Source organism: Podarcis vaucheri, assembly GCF_965113315.1.
Source record: "Podarcis vaucheri genome assembly, chromosome: Z".
NCBI classification, from domain to species: Eukaryota; Metazoa; Chordata; class Lepidosauria; order Squamata; family Lacertidae; genus Podarcis; species Podarcis vaucheri.
Window position 1 is genome coordinate 21,388,639 of NC_138758.1, and position 25,377 is coordinate 21,414,015.

Sequence of the window (25,377 nt, forward strand, 5' to 3'; positions counted from 1 at the left end):
AACTCTTACTTTCCTGCATTAGTCTCTACACACACGCCTCCCTATTCTCTATCCATACCACCAAAAGGCTGGGCTGGGGGGCGTCCCATTTCACCGCTTGAGGCAGAATGGGAAGGTGCCACCTCACTCTGCCCTGCTCCCTCTCTTACCTTGCACAGCAGCACCTGCAAAACAGCGGCAGCCACAGCAGGTTTCAGCAAGATCTCACATAGTCTAGCTGAGCTCTTATGAGATCTCATGGAGAGCACGAGCTGCTGCAATAATTCAGTAAGATCTTGTGAGATCTGACCAGGAGACAGCACTGTTGCAGGTGCTGCCAGGGTAGGTGGGGTGCCCGCAGGAGAACTGTCTCTTGGGCTTTCACCACCAGAGGCAGCTGCCTCAGCCTGCCTCATGGGTGAGCCAGCCCTGCAAGATGCATTGTAAGAGTTTAAGGATACATTCCAACCCAGCAAAATCTCTCAAGTAGGATAAGAAGCAAGGCCAATGAGGGGTGTGGCCTATGGAGAGTTCCAAGGGCCAGACCAGGGAGGCCTGCAGGGCTGCATACAGCTCCCCAGGCTTCAGGAGCCTTCCATGTCCCTTGCCAAACATTTTATACCCTTGTGGATCAACTGGCAAAGCACCATTTAAATTGCTACTTTCCCCAGAAATAAATACAGAATCTGCTGATCAGTCCCTCACCTTTTTCACCAGGAAAAATCGCAATTTTAATGTCCATGTGCTCCATTCATTTTCATTTTGCACACAGATACTATGATTATAGATGAAGCAGCCTTTGAATAAAAGGGTTTTCATGGATTTAGCAGCCACAATAATTCTAGCTATGGGCAGCGCAATCCTACATGTGTTTATGTAGAAGCTCCTAGTGTGCTCCGTGTGACTTACTGCCTAGTAAGTGTGCACAGGACTGCAGTCTATGCAGCAAAGAACAGCTTTATATGTAGTTTCACTGTTTTCAAAATGTGTGTTTTTAAGTGGGCGCAACACTCCTGCTCCAAGTCTAAGAACTTTCCAACAGAAGCACTGGCATACAGGCACAGCTATCAATCATATTGCTTTGGCCCTGTACGATTCGATATAATAAATATTTTGCTTTAATACAGCCAGTGGTCTTTTTTGGAGTTAAAAAAAAGGAGGTACCAGTACTCCTATCTTAACAAAAGCGCTGTGACTGACAGCTGGTATTCCACATCACAAGTACCATCTCACATGAAAGAACCACAGACAGCACATCCAAGTGCCTAGGAAGGTACCTTTGGTACATTCTTGGGAATCCTTAAAACAGCCCTGCAAAATGGGCCAACATTATCATTTCTGTATTGCAGACAACGAAGTATCTCTTCTAAATTACTACATGCTTTGTCTACATGTGATGCCTACAAAGCTACATTGAATCTAGCACTTCATGTGGTACCAGAAGTAAAATACATGGTGAGAACTATGAGATCTTTAGTGGGCTTTACCTCTTTTATCTCTCTCACATGAGGCAGCTGTGGAATGGAAGAGGGAGAAGCTGAGAACTGAGTACAGTCATACCTCGAGCTGAATGTGCTTCAGGTTGAGCGCTTTCGGGTTGCGCTCCGAGGCAACCCGGAAGTAATGGAGCGTGTTACTTCCAGGTTTCGCCGCTCACTCATGTGCAGACGCTCAAAATGATGTCACCGCATGCACGGAAGCAGCGAAACGCAACCCGCGCACACGCAGATGCGCCGTCGCGTCTTACATTCCATTCAGGATGCGAATGGGGCTCCGGAACAGATCCCGTTCGCATCCCGGGTACCACTGTACTGAAAGGGGAAAGGTGTCTCTTTTAAACAGTAGAACTTTGACAAAGTGGGGTGGGAAACACTGAAAGAGGCAATTGGCAGTTTTAAACAACAGCAGAGGTTTGAGTAAAGCAAGGATAGGGGATCACTGAGAGGGAAATGATGGTTTTAAAAAACTGTGTGAAAGGTACCTTATTCAAATCTTATGTTGTTTAAAACCACAGTTTTCTTCTCCAATTCCTTTTTACATCACTTTACTCAAACGTCTGTTCTTGAATTTGAAAAGCTTAGCAATGGTTGACAGGTGTCAGGAGTGAGCCACCAATAAATCGCACCATGCAAGTTGGAGTTAACTCTTCATTAGTAAAAACACCATCGACACAGGAGTGTTAGGCCAACTGAACACAGCAACTCAACTCCAAGAGGTCTTACCCCCATGAAGCTGTTGCTGAGACTGAAGGTCCGCACCTCCCCACAGCTGCCTAAATCGTCTCCAGGTTTTTCTCCAAGACTGTGTTTGTGCACCACCAATTTCCCCTTCACCCTTTTCATACCTCTTCTGCTTCTGGAAACAAGGGAGAAGGGGAGCTCATCGCAGCAGGAAGGGGAGACACCCATGACTCTTCACCAGCCTGACTCATCTCTGCCTCTTGGCCTCCCTCCTTCCACTCTCCCTCCACTCCAGCTTCTGCCTCCAATTTTGCACTTCTCTTTGCCAGACTCTCCCAGTTCACTAAGCCCTGTTACCTCTTCAGCTTCCAACACCTCCTCCCACCAGTCTTCTCCCACCTTGTTGTCCCACCATCAATCCCTGGGCTCTGAGCCTTCTTCCCCAGCTGGTTCCTCCCACTGTTCCTCTGTGTCCACTCCATGACAACAAGCTTTTCTGCATTTGAACTCACCTTGTAAAAGGTCAGAAAACAAGTAGGATTACAAGGAATAAGGTTGCACTCTCAGTTCATATGAGCTAAAGAGCAAGGGCAAACAGAGACTCAGTGGAGATTACCTGTGCTGGATGCAAAAGGTCTTGTTGTTTTCATCTAACAATGCCACCCTGAAAAGGCCTGGTTGAATTTTTACAAGTCTTAAGGAGGTGCCTAAAATAACACATTGCTAGTACCATTCTGATTTCTAGGGGACATATAAGTGGGACGTTAGGGTAATGGTCAATGCTGTTGTCCAACCTGCCTTCATTTTTGCTTCCCTACCCCACACTGTATTTATCCATAACTGTGATGCAGCACTACAAATCCTCCACTGGGGTCTACGTGACAACATTGTTACATTTTATTATATAGAAATATAGTTCATTTTAAGACTAGGAGATTCAGGACAGAGAAGGCATCCGATTGTCCACTACTGGGATCAGGATACTGGACAAAGATCTGGTCTGCTCTAGGGTTGCCATACGTCCAGAACTTCCCAAACATATCCGGAATACTGCAGGCGGCAGCAGTGTCTGGGATAAATGTCTGGGAAAAGGAGCTCTGTCCAGATTTTCAGTTTGAAATATGGCAACCCTATCTGATCTAGCCTGATTTATAGGGTAATATGATTTGAAACAGGAACTTCTTGCTTCCAACTCACCCCCTTTCCCTTTGTGCTACATGCAGGTCACTGTTACTTCTAACCATTTGATGATCCTTAGCAAGCAAAGGATCATCATTGGTGCCTGTTGGTAATTGTGTGAGCAGTTTACAGCCAGGTCAATAGAATACATCTTAAATGTCCTCTTCAAGGCCTAAAAAATGTTTAAACAGTCAAAACTCTCTCAGTTTTGTTGAGTGGACCTGATCACATGCTTGAGAATTAAAATGTACCAACAGCTATTCTTGAGAGGGACAACAGCTTATCTAGATTGCAAGCACAGGTGTATCGGCCAAAGATATTCCTCAGCAAGCACGGATGGTAAATAGATTCAGCCATTGAGTGTAAATAACTTTCAAGCCACTGAAGATTTTCCCCACTTCCTTTTTAATATATTTTTAATGTGGTTTCCATTTTAATTAGCTAAATACATTTCAAAATGCACAATTTATCTCAGCCTGCAACTTGGAGACCTTTGTATGGCTCCCTGCTGGAATTTCACAAATAAATCACAGCTAATAAATAGGAGCAATCGGTGTGCCAGCTAGCCTTTCTTGAGGAAGGAAATGTCACTATTTGCAAGCTAAAATTTATTTTCTCCTTTTCATCTTCAAAGCATTTTACAAGCATTAGCCGGCTGACACAGGGCCTTTGCATTTTCCCAGAGTTACATTACTGTTTGTGGGGGGCACAAGTTTTTTGAGTATGCCTAATTCCCCTAAGAAAGTTAATATTGGCATTTATTGGTTACAGCTCGTTTTCCCCAAACTGAGCAAGGTTAACACTGGCAGTTCTAAGGTAACTGTGTCCTTTGCAATAATGTGTGCAATGAATAATATCTCCCACAAAGGGAGGGAGCACCCGCCAATATTTTGTTCAAGTTGGTGCTGAGAGGAAGGAGGAAGTCACTCTGACATCCTTGATACTTCCTGCTGTTAAAAGATGCCAATGTTTGGGATTGCATGAGGACACAGAGGACCAGAAGGGGCCTCTCCATATCCACTTTCCATCAGTTCAGAGAGCTGCTGCCAGTTACCCCAAGGCCCCACATGGTGGTTGGTTCATAGGCCGCTGTATGAATCTGGTCTTGGGAATCAACAAAAGGAATACTCAAGTTGGTGGAGGTCATTTAGACTTTGATGCAAGTCATCCTGTGCACAGAGCCATGGAGTGATTTTACTCTATGAGATCACGTACTGAATAATCCAAGTCGTATGAGCCGCATAGTGGGACTATTTTATGGGGTAAAAAAGAACTCGTGTTTCCTCCTTTGCAGACTCTTTAACTAATTATCTTAAAATTACTGCTCTGGGGGCTAACCTATGTACTGTTTCATTAGCATTCACCACCACTGTCACAGCATGAAGGGGAAGATGTAGATACAAAGAGAGACACAAGCTGCCCAGGATTATCATGTTACATGAACCCTTTTTTATTTTTGCATGGCAAATGGTTCAGAGAAGCATGAACACAGCTGACTTGAAGTTTCCCTCTGCCTAGATCACACACCTAGAAAGAAAGATCACACCATTTGCAGCTGTCTTAGAAGCTAAGATGACAGGTGTGCATCAATAATAATTCAAGGGATGCAGCAGCACCATAAAATAATTGGGGGGGGGCAGAAGTGGCAAGTGCGTTTCTGAGGCAGTGGGTCGTTTTGTCCCACTGTTTCTGAAATAAATGGAGAGGTTCACATTCATGTTCCCATCCTTAACCTGTTTCATTGCAGGTAAGTCCTGATGATTTAGATCATATTATACTTTGGGTAAGTCAGTGGTACAGTTTGTAAATTTTAAGATTCTAGGCCTGCAGCAAGGGATTGGGGGGGGGAGCGGGATTTGATCTGGTTCACGTTTAAAGGTGATCCTACCTAATTTGCACTTCCTAAAGCAATACATGAAGTATAACACAGCAATCTTGTGTTTTATGCAGTTCTCCAGCCAAGTAATATTTCCAAATACCTATACAGTAGAGGAAAGTGTGCAATAAAATTTTATTTAATTCTCTCGGTTTCTCATTTCCGCAATCTTGAATTCAGCTCTCCATATTTCCATGTCAGGAACAACAACAACAAAAATTAACTAATCATTAAAATTCAGTAGAATTTTCGTTTGAATTTTTCCTAATATATGCAAGTTGTATGCAATCTTCCCTAATATACAGGTGTTTTTTTAAGTATTCAATATACATTGCCTAGTGCAGGCATGGCCAAACTTAGCCCTCCAACTGTTTTGGGACTACAATTCCCATCATCCCTGGCCACTGGTCCTGTTAGCTAGGGATGATGGGAGTTGTAGTCCCCAAAAAACAGCAGAAGGGCCAAGTTTGCCCATGCCTGGCCTAGTGTAACTCACTGTCTATGTTATTTTCAGTAATGTATTATTTTATATGGACACCTTCCCCCAATATATGCATTTTTGTAGATATTGGTTGGTTGGAGAACTCGACTGCAAAATTCAGAAAAGTTTGAATTTTGGAGGATGGCTATTTTGGTTCAAGCATTGTTTTGGAAAGTGTGGATTAGTAAGGTCTGCCTTTAAATGTGAACTGAAAAAATTTTACCACACATCCCTAGCTCTTCCTAACCTAGCATAGCCATAAATATACTTACCGGTATATGTCACACGTAGCTGCTAGAGAAGAGCTGGAAACCATATGCTGTACCACAGAGTCAGAGGTGAGGAATTCACATCAAAATGCTCCAAAGCCAGATAAGCCACAACTGCCCAGACCCCAACCCAAACAGGGCCATAGCTCAGTGGTTCAGCATCTACTTTCCATACAGAATGTCCCAGCTTCAGGCCCTCGTATCTCCAGCTGGGCTTGCTGAGACCCTTACCTGAAAAGCCTGGAGCGCTGCTGCCAGTTAGTGCAGGCAACACTTAGCTACATGGACCAATGGACTGATTCAGTATAAGGCAGCTTCCTATGTTCCTATAGCCCTTGGTCTACAAGTGCCCAATGGCAACCTATGGAGAGAGAAACCAGTCTTAGAATTACTTCACTGCCCTAAAAGATGCTCCATAGCACAGCTCACCATAATGGGCTGAGGGTTTCTGGTTCTTAACCCAGTAGCTCCAGAGAGGCTTAGGTAATTTAGGTCTTCTCAATACCAATTTTACTCTTCCTCTGCCTCATTACTTTTGATGCTCATACCTGTAACCAGCATCACTTCTTTCCTTCCTTGTTGCTATCTGCATCAGACAGACAACAGAGTGTTCTTCCCCAAACTTTGCTTCCCAGTTGTTGTTGTTGGGCTCCAGTACCCATCATGCCCAGAACAGCCAATGGTGAATCTTGGAGTCCAGCAACAACTAGGAACCCAAGCTTGGAAAAGGCTACAATGGGGACTGGTTCTCAGCATTCAAAGCAACCCAGTCCCCTTTTTAGAATTATCTCTGAACCAATGAACTCAATACAAACCAGTAAAATGGAAGTGGGGAGCCTGTACTCCTCTGATGTTGCAAAGTCCACTTTCCGTCATCCCTAGTCAGCAAGGCCAATGGTCAGAGTTGATGGGAACTGAGAGTCCAACAAGATCTGGGGGGGGGGGCATCACGTTGCAAATAAGATCCTTGAAGTCGGGCAATGAATAACTAGGTGCTAGACAACCCCTTTTAACATAACACCTGCACAGAGTGTAACAAGAGCTTTTAAGACATGCCATCCAAAGCTGTCCCTGCATTACGGCTAAAAAATTAGTCCTTCCATCTCTCTCTCTCTCTCTCCAACTCTCCCCTCCCAATTCAAAACTGTCCCTTTAACACATCACTCCTAATTAGATGATTACTGCTTGGAAGGGCAGGAGATAAGTCATTTGCATAATTTAATCATAAAGAGAAGTTAAAGATACAGATTTTGCTGTTCGTTTGTACAATTATCTTCCCCAGCCCAGAGGCGGGCAGGTGGGGGGGGGGAGGAAGAGAAGAGAGAAAAGGGGAGGGGGAGATATTAATGTGATTAAACAGTATTTCTGCAAAACAGGCAACTGTGTGTCCTGTATTAAAAACAGAGCTAGAGGCAAATGAAAGATTAATTTTAGAAGACAATCAATTTTATTCTACATGACTGTAATAAATAACAGCTCATCTGCAGACAAGTCATTAGGCCTTGGGTGGGTACATGTGTCACAAAGTCTAAATGACACACAAGGCTTGATATTCCACCCAAAGAGCATGTGGAATAAACAGTCCTCCAGCTGGCATTTCAACATAGACATTTAGAGGGCTTCTGAGAAATGGCAGCAAGAGCCAGATTAAGCAATAAGGGAAGGACTCTATAGGAAACAGCACCTCAGCCAACGCATTACCTGCTCCTGTGTGTTACTTATCCCATTTCATATTTCATCCATTGACATCAAACTAACACAATGATATGAAGTCTATATGAAGTTGCAATCAATATGCAGGTATTTTATCTTCTGAATCTGGCAGTGTTGGAGGAAGTAATGGGCTGGATGAGAACTGATAAACTGAGTCTTAATGCAGATAAATGGAAGGCATTCTGCGTTGGTGGGTCTTGGGGACACTGAGAAGACATCCTGTTGCTGATGTGGTTGAACTCTCCTTGAAGGAACTAGTGTGTAGCTTGGGGGCACTACTTGATACAGCATTGTCACAAGGAGGCCTATGTGGAGGATTCAAAAGCCATTTGTATACCATTAGAGAATGGGTAGGCAAACTAAGGCCCGGGGGCCGGATCCAGCCCAATCGCCTTCTAAATCTGGCCTGTGGACGGTCCGGGAATCAGCGTGTTTTTACATGAGTAGAATGTGTGCTCTTATTTAAAATGTATCTCTGGGTTATTTGTGGGGCATAGGAATTCGTTCATTATTATTTTTCAAAATTAGTCCAGTCCCCCAAAAGGTCTGAGGGACAATGGACCGGCCCCCTTGCAAAGGAAAATTATGTTCTGGTAACCTTCTGATTAGACTACTGTAATGTGTTCTATATGGGGCTACCCTTGAAGAATATCCAGAAGCTGCAGCTAGTGAAGAGTGCTGCCACCAGAGTTCTGAGTGGTTCACCAAGTCAAAATAATATAGTACAAATTCTGAAGAGAATAAGACATGAAACACAACCCTAAACATATTGACTCAATAATAACCTCCATTGAGTTCCAGTGGTGCTTAGTAACCAGTAAGTGAGGTTAGGGTTGTAGGATGAAGTTTATTTCCATACATCTGATGCGACAGCGAACTAATTTACAAAACTACACCTGTCGTCACTAGAAAGTAGAGAGGGTGGCCGTCTGTATGCTACATCATCTGCGATACTGCATGTATCATACAATCAATGTATTGTGTTTTATATCCAAACAGAAACAGCTGCATTAAAAAAGAGAGAACATGCCAAGTCTGGGATTGTCGCGGGTTTTACAATAAGTAAAGGCGGCAACCTTCCCTAACAACAACTAAATTGCCTGGGGTCTCAGAGAGAAAGCTTCATGCCATAACAGTTATAACTGTTAATCCAATACACCTTTTATACAAACCAATAAATACACGAGTGGAAAAACAGCACAGATGTTCATCCCTAATGCAATCTCCATTCAATTTCCTAAGTGCGGTCCCTCTGTGCAAACTAGCTTAGCGTTATGTTTAGCTTGCAAATTCTTTTAATAAATAATGAATGCAATAAAACCAGTAGATCAATGGCAGGCTTGAGAAATCATAAAGGGGTTGAGGGGAGGGGAAACAAGGAGAAGCCTTTTGTGTTTGAGCTGTTACCGATTTAAAAAAGAAAAGAAAACTTTAATCCACAGGCAGATCAATATTACTCTTTTCCTTTTTAACCCAGTGCATAAATAGTGTGTTGTCTCTAACTGCAGTTTAAATGCTGTTACCAGAGATCAGCCACGAGGAACCCGATATGATCACTGAACACAACAGTAATTGAACATTTTGTAAAGCTTTAAACGTTTGCGAAACTACATTAGAATTACTGATAAGGAGCATATATATATATATATATATATATATATATATATATATATATATATATATATATATTCTCCTAAAAGGAAAAGAAATGTTGCATGGACATAAGAACTGCCGTTATGCTGTCAATTTAATTCTTTGGATTTTTATTGAGAATTCATAGAGCTAGATCAAGAACATGGATCTGGTGCAACGCACTGCAACAAGGAAAACAGGCTTAGAAGGTCAAAATAGCATACAGACATAAGAAACGTAATCTCCTTACTCTCACTTACAGCAGAGAGACAGAGAAGTTCATGTGAAAAAGGACATATACAAGGGATGCTATATCGCTAGGTCATTAATTACATGGATATAAAAAGGCACACACTGGAACCTTTCAGGGAGAGACCTAATGCCTTTAGCTGTGGTTATTAATATTTCTAATTCTCCAGCTGTAGAATTGGTGGGAAAAAGTTTCTCCCTGCACTCTGCTGCCTTTCAGAAGTGTGCGTTAACCGGTGGCCACGGAGAGCAAAACCGCATTGCCCCTAGGGATGTCTCTAATATATCAAGCAGAATAAATCTGTAATCACTGAGAACCATTACATGCTAGACTAGCTGTTGCACTTAGTAATTCATGTCTAATCAAAACACTCTTTTTAAAAAAAATAAAATAAAAATTGCCCTGCACATACATAGCAAATAATGCACCCAGCTGCACCGCTGGAGCTTCTTTTCAGAGCACTAAGAATTTGTGGCTTTTCCAATCAGGTCTGTTCTTTCTTCACAACTTGTTGCGTTCTCATCGCAGGGACAAGTTGTTGCTGAAACTGAGATTTTGAGGTAAATAGCAAAAAAACCCCAAAAACCTACACAACAACTGAATGAGGTGTAGCGAAGGATTCCTACAGGATATATAAAGGGGCTTAATGAATGGGAAAGAGAACGCCTTTGGCTGCGGGCCTGTAAACAGTTAAGCTGCATGAGCCCCATTAACTTCAGCGGGATTTAAGCTGCTTCATTGCATGCAGAACTGCAGACATAAGGTTGTATCTGCCTATGTCCAACTCAGAGCAGACCCATTGAAATTAATGGGTCTGGGTTAGGCATGCACATTGATTTCAATGGGTCTACTCTACATAGGACTAGCATTAGCGGCAACCCTTTGTTTGGAACATCAAGAAGAACTTTACATTTGCTCGGGTGAAAACGCAGGTGAAGGCACAAGGCAAAAAAAACCCTCCTCTTTACAAGTGCCCTTACACCAGTTATTCCATTTAATATATATTGCAGGTTTAAGCAGTTGAGGACGGGGTTTGTTTGCTTTTTTAATAAAAGCTTGCATCAGGAGTAATGACTCCTATCTGAAGTAAAGGGCTCTGATAAAAGAAACATCTACTCAAATCTGAAAGAGAGATGGAAAACTTCAACAGATGTAAGGAGGAGGAGGACTTTGAAAGTCTCAGCAAAGGAAAAAATGCAAACACATCACAGCAATATCATCTGTGACCATATGACTATTTTAAATGCCACTGGTTCAATGATGATAAAGGAATTCCATTAGAAGATGTTGTCAAGGTTTGAACATTAAACTAAGCTATAGTTGTGGCTTAACCAGAGTTAGTTTTCTGGAAACAAACCGCAACAGTTTTTTGTTGGCTCATAAACCATGGCTTGTTTAACTGTGGTTTGGTGTTATGTCCAAGCCTAGCAGCCTCACTCAACCACAGTTTGTTGGGCCAGCCAACTCCAAATGCTCATCAAGCTATAGAAGCAGAATGGAAGAGAAGCAGGAAAGTGACCCAGTCTTTGGAGCATGGGTAAGCAAACTAAGGCCCGGGGGCCAGATCCTTCCAAATCCGGCCCGTGGACAGTCCGGGAATCAGCATGTTTTTACATGAATAGAATGTGTCCTTTTATTTAAAATGCATCTCTGGGTTATTTGTGGGGCATAGGAATTTGTTCATTCCCCCCCCCAAAAAAAATGTAGTTCAGCCCTCTACAAGGTCTGAGGGACAGTGGATCAGCCCCCTGCTGAAAAAGTTTGCTGACCCCTGCTTTGGAGCATCTAGCCATAGTTCCTTTGCCTGTAAGATGTCTCACAGTTTGCTGAACAACCTAGAGTTTTAAATCAGACCTTGCCAATCTGGTGCCCTCCATATTTTTTTGGATTGCAATCCCCACCATACTCAGCCAGCGTGGCTAAGTGTTGGGTGAAAGTGCAACCGGTAATTATTGGATTCCATGTTAATTACAAATTTAATTCAGCATGTTTGTTTTACTTCTACTGTGTTTAATAAACAAACCTACAAGTGCTTTCAAAACTGTCAGACTGCCTTAATATCACATTTGAAATCAGCACCCATTTGTTGTTCCTAATAAACTTATTTTAAATATAAAATTTGCCATAGAAAAATAAAGCACTAGAATTTTTTTCCTCCCACATCATTTGGCAGGGCACTAAGGGCATGATCCAGCCAACGATGAACACTTTTTAAGCCCCATCAATTTCAGTAGGAGATGGACTGAAGTGCATGCTTAATCCCCCCTTGAAATTAACGGGATTTAAAAGTGTTCAACTATGGCTGAATAACATTCTAAAACCCTTAACGCAGACAGAAACAGATCCCATACAAAGTACTAGTTCCTCATATGTCAGTCATAAGGGTTGTGGGGGTGGCAGGGGGTCCGAAGAGGCCATTAAAATATTATAAGCCAGGTAATAAATTGAATTTAGTACGCTAGGGTGAAATGCTACAGTGCAATAACCAAGATATCTTTCCTTTTCCACCAGCATGTTTAGAATTTAAAATAGCATGCTCTGTTAAAAAAGCAGCAGCCGTCAGGGTACTTTACGCAACTTTATGATCTGTGATCCCAAGTGCTACTTCTGTACGAAAAGTTACCAGAATGTGCCAGTCAACAAATGTTCATTCATTTCCAACCAAGGTATTGGTGCATGTGTGAGACCGTTTTAAATTAGTGTAAAATTGATGGATTCAAGAGAAGCAACCTAAGAAATGTCAAGTCCAACTGAATTAACCCCCACCTCCAAAATGAGAAAAGCCCACCCTCAGCCACGGCAACAAAAGCAATCAATTTAGTTCTGTTTTCAACATTTTTATTTTCAACATACTTAATCTTATATTACTTATCCTGGTCATCCCTTTTTTTCCTCCTCCTTTTCCTTTTGCAATGAAATATTAATGTTGAGAAAATGGTTACGCTATTAAAAGACCTTGTGCTATATTTAGATACATATATTGATTTCTGCCATTGTGCAATAATTAATCATTCAGAAATAAATTCTTACAAATTTAACCCTGACTTGCTGGCTAATCAAGAGGTTAATTCCCCTTCTTCACCCACCCTCCAGAATCATCTTAAGCCACAGTTAAGTTTATGGCTTTACTTATGGTTTCGTCCTCTTCCTAAAAATACTGTTTTGGGGTTTTCTGGAGGAAAGATTGTGAGTTTTTTTTTCCCATTAGAAAACCTGGAGAGAGGGAGGGAGGGGGAGAGAGGTTACCGCCACTTTAAAAGCTTCAATCTCTTTGACATTGCTGGCAGTGTATGGGAACATTAATGCATCTGTCACGATAACAAGCTAAGAATAACATCTAGACATCAAACCGAGCAGAGAATCCATCTGAAGTGATTCATTCAGATCCGTCTCGTTGATTTATTAAACACAGGGCAACATCTGCAGCCTCACAGAGCTGCTTGGCAAAATTAATGCAAGATCAATTCAAATGGAGGGGGGGGAGCGAAAAAGAGATAAATCAAAACACAATTTGCATTCAGTTCCACAATCAGGCTTATTGGGTGCAAATGCTCAATTTCCCTTGCCAGAGCCAATGAGTTTTAAAAGTGTGCGCGTTCTGATCCCTACATCTTTTCAGAATTGTCGGATCTGAAGTGACGCTGAAGAGTTCTTCTGCAGGTTGAGATGGTGAAAAGGAGAAAAAGAGATGCGGGGAGAGGGGAAAACGCTTCCAAAGACCTTTTGAATATGTGGCGAGAACATCATTAATGCCTAATTATTTTGCTTTGGCTCCAGGAGCACAGAATGCCGTATTTTGGGGAGGGGGAAGAGAGAGGAGGTGGTAGGGAGAGTTTGTGAAGAAATTGCTTCCATAAAAACTCAAACATCTAATGGAAACGTACGAACATTTCCCTTTCAGGGGGAAAGCATTTCATCTGCAGCTGGAGAAATCTAGAGCTCTCAGAAATTACAAGATTTGTTTTAAATCACTGTTCCTTCAAATTAGATTTCTTTATCAATGAGCCAGTAAGATATTCAGTGTGCTGAAGGCAAACAAATGCCAAAACTGTTCTGAAATGCACACACTGAAGCACATTAAATCTCTGGAGATATATATATATATATAGAGAGAGAGAGAAACAGTTTTATAAAGTATTGATAATTTCTCATAAGAGAATTGGGGGGGGGGTTCTTTCTCCATGTCTCTAGACACGTAGGCTGCAATCCTAAACATATTTACTAGGAAGTAAATCTCATTAATTTCAGTGAGAATTGGTGAATAAGCTTATACATATGCTGGTAAAATAATGCTACTAACTATGCAAAGTATTTCTATAGTGTATATTTAGTGTTCAAGATGTTTCACACACATTGATTCCAATATATGTGTAATATGGTGCTCAAATTCGGGGGGAAAGGCAGAACAAAACTGATTGTGTTGTCTTTTATACTGGCCCTTTTTGCTACTATATTTCAAATGCTACGGAGGGAGAATAATTTGGCTAGTACAGGGAAGTTTCCCGGGATGTATTAAGCATCAGCTTTCCTTCTCATAATTTGACCACCACTGTAAGGCCTTTCAGTATGAATATTCCCATCTTACAAATGGTAAGAGGTGGAGAACAGTGGTTTCCTAAAGCCACACGGCTAATTTGCGGCAGGTTAAAGAATTGAACTGAAGGCTCACTTCTTAGCCACTGCATTACATGACCCCAAGACTGCCACCCCCAAATTCACATCCGTGCCCAAACCAGCAAAATTAACACTTTCCACATACAGCTTGGGGCAAGTTTAAATCCCTGCTGACAATTTATGTAGGGAGAAGCATGCAATTTATTTAAGTGAGCATTAACAAACAATGTGTGCATTGAAATCTATAGAGTGGCGCATACAGTGGCGTAGCGTAGGTTGTCAGCACCCGGGGCAAGGCAAGTAATTTGCGCCCCCTAACCCGTGGATTTGCGCACCCTAACCCTAACCCCCAGACGTTGCGCCCGGTGCGGCCGGCCCCCCCTGCACCCCCCACGCTACGCCACTGGGCGCATAAGTCCTGGAATTATAACTCTGACATTGTTTTTCTCATAAAGAAAACCCCAGCAACTTTACTGGACTCCTTTTAACAGACCCTACAACTAGGAACAGATATAATAAAGTGTGTACAGGCCATATTCAGGGGAGTTTCTTGGTGTTTGTTTTTAACAATGCTTCCCTGTTATTAGGAGGGGAAAGAGTGAAAGGTTTAATATTTACAACGTTCTTTGTAAAACTTGTTAGCTAATTTACAGTCTCTATTCTACCAATCACCCTTCTTTGCTTATGTGAGAAAAGTTTCTTCTAACACTGATTCTAAAATTCAGACTGCAAGTAAGAAACTTCTTGCAGTGCGATCCTATACATATCTACTCAGAACTCAATGGGGCTGACTTCTAATTAAGCACGTACAATATATTTCAGCCGAACACATGACCTTACCCACCTTGCCATTGGTGATAAGAGGTGAGAATAATAAACAACATGCCGATTGGTGGGATTTGAGACAACTCTAGAAATACATGCACAAAATTATATTCCTGCCATCTCCAAAAGCTGCATGTGCTCACACAACTATATGGGTACATAAGCAGATTATCACTGTCGGAAATCCTAACACATAAGCAGCACCTTATTCTGAGTCAGATCACTGGTCTATCTAGCTCAATACTTCCAACACAGACTAGCACCAGATCCCAGCAGGCGAGAGTCTCTCGTCATCTTACCTGGAGACACTGGGTGTAGAACCTGGAACCTTCTGCAAAGCAGATGCTCTAGCACTGAGCTGCGGCCTTTCCCCAACGTTAAATTATAGCAGTGTATGTTTTCAACAGGACTTCCATGGAACACTCAAGATCTGAGTGCATGAGATGCTTGCTATAGTTTGTCACAAATTCAGTAGCTGAGTTCCACTTTGAAAATCAAAGAGACACATAAGGAAACATTTCTCCCTTGGCTTAGCTTAAGGTACTCCTGTTTAATATTTCATCCTGCTGCACGAAAAGGATGTGAAACTTCAAAACAGCTTTTCAAACCCCCACTGAAGCTGACATTATATCAGGGCAATCTGAAGTGGCTGTAACTTTTTGTTGTGGTGGTGACTGGTGAGCAAAACAGCCCATAACTTGACTTGTGCAATGACTGAGCAATATTTTTGAAGAATGCATACAGGAAAAAATTATCCCACCTGCTCAGTAATATCATCTTGACAATTTCACCTTCCAGGTGCAGGCACTGAATTAGTGTAGGTGACCCTGCAAGAGGAAACTGTTGGATTCATCTTATATGTGTGGATCTAACTCAGAAATGTTGACATAAGAGAAAATTCTAGTACATATGATCCACACATGTAATGACACAGATCTGCAATCAAAATCTGAAGTAGATTTGTTTTGATGGATGGATTCATTTCATCTGGTGGCTGAGTCAAAACTGAAAACAAGTATCTCACAGGATGATTAATATAAAAATGCAGTAATTCATTTCCAGCAAGATTGATAATTGCTATCAGAACAACTTGATCAGAGAGTTGAAATTAAGCAGAAAGCAGAAACAATTAGAAATAATAGCTACAAGGGCCACTGAGTTAGCTGTAGGAGCAGACTTGAAAAAATCTAACTGGCAAAACACACATAACAGTTTTGAGTTTTTCCTGTTTCACTTTGGGAGGCAGCAACTGTTTTTCCCTATCTCTGTATTCCCTATCTGCTGCGCAAATAGCTCTCCCATATTCACATTTTATGTTTCTCCATGCTTCCAAGCCTCTTGCTTTCAGGCTGCCCCATCAGATTTATCAATTATTACACCCAATTTCATAACTCCCCTCCAGCAGCTTTTGTCAATGGCTCAAAGAGCCCATCTCCCACTCAGTGCCAACTGGACCCAAGAATGTCAAAAGACATTTGTTAAGAACTTTGCAATTCCCACTGGATTTTTTGCAGTTATGTTGTCAGCAAAATGTGCTGCCCTGTTAACGAAGGGCAGTGGTCAACTGGCATGGTGCCGGACACAAAATTAAGAACCAGGAACCGGATCTTAAGCAGGCAGGACAGTAAATCTACTGGTAGATCTTCTAATTTATATTGGACCTGCAAAGATTCCTGTCTCTTAATTGTTTAGCAAGGACAGCAACAAAAAAACTTTTCCCCCCTTCTCCCCTCTCCCGAAAAAGTACTGTGAAATGAAGGAAGGAAGGTAGGAGTAACTCAGAGTGAACCAAAAGCTCCCTTGAATTCCGTACTTAAAAGAAAACCCTGGGCTCAGAATTGTTTTATTTCAAAGTGCTTGTATGCGGCACTTGACTACAGTTGGGAGATTTCAGAATTCTAGTAAAACACCAAGAAAGTCCTGCAAGCCTGAAGTCTGCATCCCTCAATCTAAAGAACTACCCAGGAATTTGAGCCAACCTGTGAAATTTTAAACTCTTTATTCTTGAAACAGACCCCCTGCCCGCCCGCCCGCCATATCACAAATTGATTTGAGAGTCACCAAGCAGTATGTATTTGGCATGGGAGCACCGCCTTTGGGTGAATAGATCAGATCATGATTTTGAGTTACCTAGCGTGTAAGTAGATTTCACCTGCTAAATAAAAGCTAGACATTTTATATGCAATGTTCTCCATTTGTTTGAACCTCAGACTTTGCATATAGACAATCAACCCCAAAATAGAATTTGTTCCGTCACATACGCACCTAAATTACTGAATAGATACGGATGTGAGCAAGAGTTAAGGGCTCTGAGCAGCTCTAGAATTTTACCTGTTGCCAAACCGACAATCAACATGTGATGATCAAGAGCCTAGTCTTGCAGAAATTATCAGTTTCTAAGGGAGTAGGACACTTCCCCAGCAAGTGCAGAACGTGTTTTATCCAAGTCCCACTTTTGTATGTAAGATCAGCACTTTCCTATAGTAACATGTAACCAACCACCAGGCTCCTTTTGCGGACAAAAAAGTTGCAAAACATTTACCTCACAATGAGTCACAATAGACCTAATCAAACTGCCATGTGGTTTTTTCAACTAACACATGCTTTATTTGCTCATGTGCAAATGTTATAATAGGTTTTTAATGCAGGTCCTTCCCTACAGAAGAAGATGGGAGTGGGGAGGAATCTAATAAAAATTATTTAATAGTTTCAGGTTTTAGGATCCAATGCAAGCTTTTATTTATTTATTTTCATCATAGATTCTTGCTTACATTGCATGCATTTCTTTATCAATTAATAATGGAATTAAGCACCCTAAAATTTGAAGAAGCTTCTTCAGTTTCCTAGACCTGAGCTGCTTTTAAACAGTTCCAAAGGAGACGACAGAACAGACCCTCCTAACTCACTGGGCTAACTAGCTCATGATACTGCTCTAGAATTATGCTAAGCAACAGTTAGTCTATAAACTCTCCTTCAGTTCTTAGCTTCCTATCTCACAATGCTCTCTTGTGAATTTCCCCCCACTTCATTTGCTGCACTAATGAACTGCTTCAGCATCACAAGTTATGTTCACAACCTCTAGCAAGATCCTAACAGGTAAAGTTTCACAGAAAATAATATCTAACAGGGAACTTTCTTCATCTTCAAAGGAAGATGAAGTATGTGTGTGCTGTTTTGATGCAAAGAAGTACCGTATATCCTTTCATGCACGTTAAAACTATTGCAAAAATGATTGCCAAACAATTGCAAAAGAAAAAGAAAGAAATTTATTACTACACATTTGAAAAACGCACTTCTCTCCTTTTAACATTCTCCACAACTGTGAACCTTGTTATTCTCTGGACAAGGATACCAGATACTGTCAGAAAAAAGCAACCCCGTATATTCTATCACTATTAGGAAAAGTTTGGACACACTTCTTTGCATAATGTAATTCAGCCACAATCTCCTTTGGGCAAAGAGCAACCTAATGAGGACAGAAGATTTAGGGTCAATGAGATTTAGGGTCAGTGATTTGAAGAGACCATATGGGGGTCTACACCAGGAAGAGCTGGTCCAATAAGACTTTCACTGACAGGGAAGAAGCACCCACAAATTTCAGATTCTGGACTGACCAACTTTGTGCCATGTTTGGAATCTTACAACACAGAGAAATTGGTGCAATTTTTTGGGTGGAGGAATGAATACAAAGAGAGACTCCCTAGCCTGCCAGACCATTTCACCTACTGCACCAAGGGTACATGACAGCAGACACCAATGTGCCCCCAGGGCTTTTAGTTGCTTATACCCCAATAATGCTACCTGGCAGGGCAGGCGTTCAAACCACACACTATACAAAACTAAGAAAAATGTGGCAGAAGGAAAAAGAACGATCTATGTTGAATTTATCCTGAAATGATGAACAGGATAAAGAAGGAGATAGGGAGGGGGACCCTCCCCACTGACAAAAACTTGTCAGGAAAAACAAAATGAAGCCAGGAAGCTTCTCACAGCTCCTGCAGCTACTTTTCCTAAAACTCAGCTGCAGGTATGCTCACCTGCTGGTTCGTTTAAGCTGAAGCCCTAAATACACATGTTCCTAATATAACATGCTAATTATTGCATCGTAAGGGCTGCAATCAGATAACCACTTACCTGGGAACAAGGCCTATTGAATTCAATGGGATTCACGCCTGACTGCACTGTTAGGCTGTGATCTTATGCGCACTCTATCTGAATGCAAGTCCCATTGAGCTGAATGGGAGCTACTTCTGGGTAGACACAAATAGGGTTTCATTATCAAAAGCAAGAGGCTAGCCCTCAATGTTGAAAACTTTACCACTTTTTAGAGATATAAAAGTTGCATTCCTTTCGTTTGAACTTACTTCCTGGTAAGCGCATCCTAAATCCCCTACTCCTAACCCTATTTGCTTGGGGAAACAAAATCTGCTTGTCCCAATCAAAATAGCTTACTTTCAAGGAAGCTAAGTTTTAAACAACCACTCTTTAAATGCCCGCAATTGGAAGTAAAGGTTGCTGCAATCAACAAGATATTCCTCTAAGTGCACCCAGTGATGTTCAAAGAACTATATTGCTGATGCTAAGTATTTCCTCTCGGAAAATTTTTCTACCCTTGGAGAATTTTCCTACCAAAGTGCGTAATATTGATCACCAGGCAAATATAAAACCCATCATTTATATACAGGTACTAGGATACTACCCACAGAACCAGTGTCCAACATAATGTGTGAATTGGCCATACATCCCAGTGTTTCCCACTCAGTTGCAGGTAAGTTAACAGCACCCAGCACGGGGCACGAATGATAAATGCATTTGTCTGAACACCTACTAAGCATTAGATGTACTGGGTCAAATCTGACCAATTTTGATAAGCACTACTCCTGACTAAGATTGCCTACAGCTACAGCCTAATTTACTCCTAAGTAAGTTTGCCTACAGCTGCAGCTTGTTCGCTTCCACGCAAACAAGCCCCACTTAGGATTTCTGTGAGCCTAATGTCCAAAGTAGGTCTGCTCAAATCTACCCCAAATCATCAGTGATGAGGAGCACATGCTTCCCTACCAACTCCTATCACTTACAATGTGGTTAAACTTTCAGAAGTTTGCTTAAGGTTCCAACCCACCCTCCACCCCCGGCCCACTGATTTTAATTTCAACTCCTCAGGCAAGTCCCTTCCAAAGCGTTTTAAAATAACTCTCTCATTCCCTTCCAAATAAACTTTTTTCTTTCTTAATCAAAACCAAGCAAGTTGCACTTCACAAGACCTGTTTGCATTTCTCACATCAGTGGTTCCTTACTCCCTCATTTTCCTGTTTCAAGCAAATTGGACAAGGCTTAAAACTTTTTTGCGCACACGTGGGATCTTCAAAACACAATTCTCTTGACCTGCCCTAGGACTTTGCAATTAGATGGATGTCGGATTTATACAGATCTGTGATCTGATGCAAAGGGGGGGGGGAGCAACGTACCCTACTTTTTAAAGGAAGCATCACAGAAACCTAATGGGATTTGTTCCCAAATAAAAAAGCGGGTGATTTTGAAAAGAAAAAGAAGCACGCAACATCCATCCAGCTTCAGGAAGACAACGAGCTAAGCACTTGGGATACTTTTGATGTCCTACTCATACACGGAAAGGGGCGCTTCCCTCAAACGGACCCGGTTTTTGCAAGGAAGGGAGCCGCGGCCGGAGGGACTCGGACCTCTCTGCTCCTCACTACGGTCGGGACCCCGGTGGAGGGGGAGGCCTGAACCGCCATATCCTATGTCGCCCTCCCCCAAAAAATACACCCCTCACAGGCACAAACCCACGCACGCACGCACGCGCTCTTTCTCTCTTTCTCACCTGGCATTGGTGCAGTCGTTGTACAAAGTTTCGAAGTCCTTCCGCGTGATGAGTTTGCAGCGGTTGACGCCGGGCTGGATGGCGCCCAGCCCGCGCAGGATACGCACTTGCTCCACGGTGCACACCACGGGCGCGATGTCCAGCCTCTTGAGTTTGGTGTAGACGGTGTGCAGCCCCCCGACCAGGTGCTTGAGGAAGAGGTCGAAGACCTGCGGCAGGCAAATCAGCTCCTGCCCGTCCACCAGGAATGAAGCCACCTTCACCCCGTGCAGGTCGACCATCTTGCACTCGTTCCCGCCGCCGCCGCCGCCGCCACCTCCTCCTCCTGCTGCTGCTCCAGCTCCGCTGCCCGGCACGCCAGTGGCGGCGTTGGCGGTGCTGGCGATGAAGCTGTGGATGAGGCTGCTCGTCAGGCGTGGGGACTCCGACGGGCTGGAGGGATAGAGCGCGTCCGCCCGGAACAAGCCCCCAGCGCTAGCGGCGGTGCTGGCGCTGCCGGTGCCGCCGCTGCCCCCGCCGCCGCCGCCGCTCGAAGTTGCCGGGATAATCGGGGGAGAAGACACGGCCATGCTTTCTACTCCGCCCCGGGCGCCTGGATCATCGGCGGCGGCGGCAGCGGCGGCGGCAGCTACAGCATCCAACCTTGCCGGCTCCACTTTTCCACCCGAAACTGTTTGCAACACTCGAAGAAACGGAGGAGACGGAGACGCGGAGCGAGAGAGGAGAGAAAGGGAAAGAAGTGGGGGAGAGGGGAGGGAAAAAAACACCCCGCGCGCACTCCCACGACCCAGCCGCTCGCGGAGTCGCCTCCCACTTCCCAGCGAAGGGGCGGAGGAGGAGCGCGGAGCGGCAGCGGCCGGCGGCCAATGCGACGCGTCGGGGTCTCAGCCTGGCCGCCAGCCACTGGCTAAGGATGGAGAGGGAGGCGAGGCGGGGCGGGGCGGGGCCCTCTCTCCCTTGCCCCCGAGCGTTGGGTACCTGTGAATGGAGCGCCGGGACGCATCAAGAGGAGGGTACCGTTCCCCCCCAGCTGGGGGAGGAGGGAAAGGGAAAGTGGAAGAGAGTTTGCGACCCGAGGTTGCGTTTTTTGGAAAAGGGCTGAGCGTCCTAGCTGCGGGAGTGAGGTGGGGCGAGGGTAAACCTTTTATGATTTAGAGAAAGAGAAAACCGCGGCGAGAGATGGGGCGGGGGGGGGAGGAAAGAAAGTTAAAACTTGAGGTGTGGTGGCGGGGAAGTTTGCGCGCGCCCCCGACCAGAGGCACAGGTGACTGGGAAATAAAGCCGCGAGCGCGCTCGAATTTTCAACTGGATTTCTGAGCCAAGTGCGCAAGAGCTGCAGCCTGATCCTGCGGGGGCGACCCTCCGCCGATGATCTCGCTCAGCGGGCATCCGACTGAGAGATGCGAGATACGGAGAGCTGCCGCCTCGTGCACGCTTAACCTAGGAGTTAACTTTCTGAGTACTCACTCAGCGCACAACTGCTACAATTCTGAAATCCTGTGCCACGTTTACCGGGGACAAAGCACCCTCGAGCACAATATGTATACACTTATACATTTATTGCATTTATTATTACATTTATTTATTATTTATTACCTACCACCCAAGCCTACATACATACATAGAATCATAGAGTTAGAAGGGACCCTAATCATCTAGTCCACCACCCCCCACCCCCGCAATGCATGAATATGCAGTTGTTCCATATAGGGATCAAACCTGCAGCCTGGGCGTTATCCGCACGATGCCCTAGCCAACTGAACCATCCAGAAGATGTGGTTCACTAGTGGTCTCCCATCCTGACCAGACCCAGACTTACTTGGCTTTATTAAGGTAGTAGCCTCAAACCATACCCTGGAACCAAGACTTGCATTTGAGTAAACATGAGTAAGATTGTGCTGTAAGTAAATAGGTTGGACTTTTCCCCCCATTATGTTAATCCCAAATCCACACTATCAAACTACATTTATTAAGACCAACCGAAATATTGCCAAATCATTAGCAATATTTTTTAGTTCACTAGAACTCTTTGTTTAGCTCAGATGAAGGGAATCTTTGGCCCTCCAGATGTTGCTGAACTACAACTCCCATTACCCCTGTATAGCATTTGCTGTGTTAACTGCGTGAAGCAGATGGGAGTTGTAGTTCAGGAAACAGCAGGAGTGCGGGTGCACTGGTGAATTTACCACTCTATGGAGGAAGGAATGGGGCAGAAATTTGATACAGTACTCATTTACAAGCAAATCTTTCAAATTCACAGTTTCCAAAACAGTATGTGAAACAAAATCCAAACTTACATAAATGTAGCAATGCAGATTTCCAATCAACCAACGTTTACCCAAAATGCACATATTTGGGGAAAGTGTGCATAAAAATGAAGATATTAGTGAAAATAACACCCCAAATGCATTATGTTTTGGGAAATTGCTCACAAAAAGTGTACATTAGGGAGAACAGCATACAAAAATGTGTTTTTAGGGAGGAGTCAGCACTAAAAATGCTAATGATTTTTCATAAGGGTTTTAATAATATAGTAATAGTAATTGCTGCAGAAATGTGGAGAACAGAATTTAAAATGAGAAATGGATAAAACTGAAACTGTCAGATCCTGCTACTCCTGTTCCTCCCTAGCCCCTTTTAAGATTACTCTGCCCTTGCACCTACTAGACCTCCCACCTTTAGTGCAATGTACCCCTGGGTTTAGGATTCCAAAGCTACATTGCAGCCATTCTATCATTCATCTTCACAATAACCCACCAAGGGAGGTCATTGTGACACCCCCATTTCCCAAGAGAGAGAGAGAGAGAACAAAAGCTGAGAGATAGTGAGTTCAAACATTCCGAAGAATTCCTGGCCAGCCAAAGGATTTTGTCCCTCTTCTTATGTTCCATCCACTTTTAAGGTTTGTATCTTCAGCTGCAAACAACAAAAACAAAAACATGCAAAGGTCTTTGAGCAGGAAATATAAATCTGATTTATAGGTTTTGCATTGTTGTTGTTTTCCTTCCTTTCCTCCCTTTCAAGGAATTTTTGCTTGCAGATTAATGAGACTATCAAATTCCACTCTCTGGGATTTACCCCCCTCCCCAGCTTTGGACTGTAATGCCTTCCATAGGCTAAATATATTTCTAAATAAGGCTGAGTTTTTGCAAGGCCAGATGAAGTCTTGCGCATCACCCCCCCAACTCCCTCCCACCCTGCATGTTAGAGTGGCATGCAGCAATATAAAATCATAAAGGCTGTAGTAAAAAACGGTACCCTTGAGAAGCGACTATCCATGGAGAAGGGAACTGCACTTACTCTAAGGAAAGGCTCAAGGTTTCTGAATTAATACCAGGCGATGGCCCAGCTCACCTGAGCATGGAAGAGCTGACTACATTAGTCCGCAGGATTATTTCCCATAATTTCTCAGGGTAAAACAAAGATGCTCCAACATATGACCCAGTTTTAATATATTGGCAGCTTTAAAAATACTCTGAATCTTTCGTGTATTGACTGTGTTCACACGTAAGGATGAGCCAAGCGATCAGAGATCATGGTTTGCTGTCCTTTACAAGGACACAATAAGAGTGCATTTCTGGTGGGTTTATACTGGACCATCCACACCTCATTCTGCTTTGTTAGTTGCCTTGCGATGCTTCCCCAATGTTATTGCATTATTGTCACCTGGAGGGACACTCTTGAACCAGCAAAAGAAGGACATACACCTGGAACATCTGCCGTATGAAAAGTTACAGGATTTCATCAGAAATGCACCAGTTGGAAATGAAGCTATAGGTCTGCCCTGAACCCTGAAATGTTCCTGCCCTGAAAGCATGAACAGTGTTGAAAGCAGGATCGTGTACAACCGCTCCAGTTGCAGTCATGATCATGGGCACAAATCATCATGAATGCACAATAAGGATTGGACCCCTGGCTCCAGGTGCCATCTTAATTTCCCCAGATTATGCATCACTTTGGACTCTTGAGAGAAGTGAAAATGTTGGTTAAAAATACTGCTGCCCCATTGCCACCAGGTAAGTCTGTCAGCGCTCACTGATGGAGAAGGGGGCACATTGTTCAGGGGCTCCTCAAACCTGTACCTACCTATCACAATCTAGAATTCAGGGGAAGGGGAACTTGTGGTTCTCCTGATGTTGTTGGACTACAGCTCCCATCATCCCTGACCATTGGTCATGCTGGCTGGGCCTAAAGAGAGGTGGCATCTAACAGCATCTTGGGGGGCAACAAGTTCAGACCAGTAGCCCATCTAGTGCAGCATCCTGTTCGAGAGCCAGTGTGGTGTAGTGGTTAAGAGCGGTAGTCACGTAATCTGGGGAACCGGGTTCGCGTCTCCGCTCCTCCACATGCAGCTGCTGGGTGACCTTGGGCTAGTCACACTTCTTTGAAGTCTCTCAGCCTCACTCACCTCACAGAGTGTTTGTTGTGGGGGAGGAAGGGAAAGGAGATTGTTAGCCGCTTTGAGACTCCTGAAGGGGAGTGAAAGGCGGGATATCAAATCCAAACTCTTCTTCTTCTTCTTCTTCTTCTTCTTCTT

The 25,377-nt window shown here is 43.4% G+C and overlaps 1 protein-coding gene across 8 annotated transcripts in view; it reads right to left on the reverse strand.

Annotated features, from left to right (window-relative positions):
• The window catches only part of DACH2 (dachshund family transcription factor 2), a 322,493-nt gene that overhangs the window by 285,429 nt on the left and 11,687 nt on the right, over positions 1-25,377 (reverse strand). Inside the window, exon 1 of one of the 8 annotated variants that reach the window (XM_082207556.1) lies at positions 20,841-21,670. The exons of 1 other annotated variant lie outside the window; for it this stretch is intronic. In XM_082207556.1, coding sequence (XP_082063682.1) covers positions 20,841-21,409 — 569 coding nt within the window. In that variant the 5' untranslated portion in view covers positions 21,410-21,670. Of the gene's footprint in view, positions 1-20,840; positions 21,683-25,377 lie in introns of those variants that run through there. 6 more of the 8 variants (XM_082207558.1, XM_082207557.1, XM_082207559.1 and 3 more) reach the window with 6 other exon arrangements.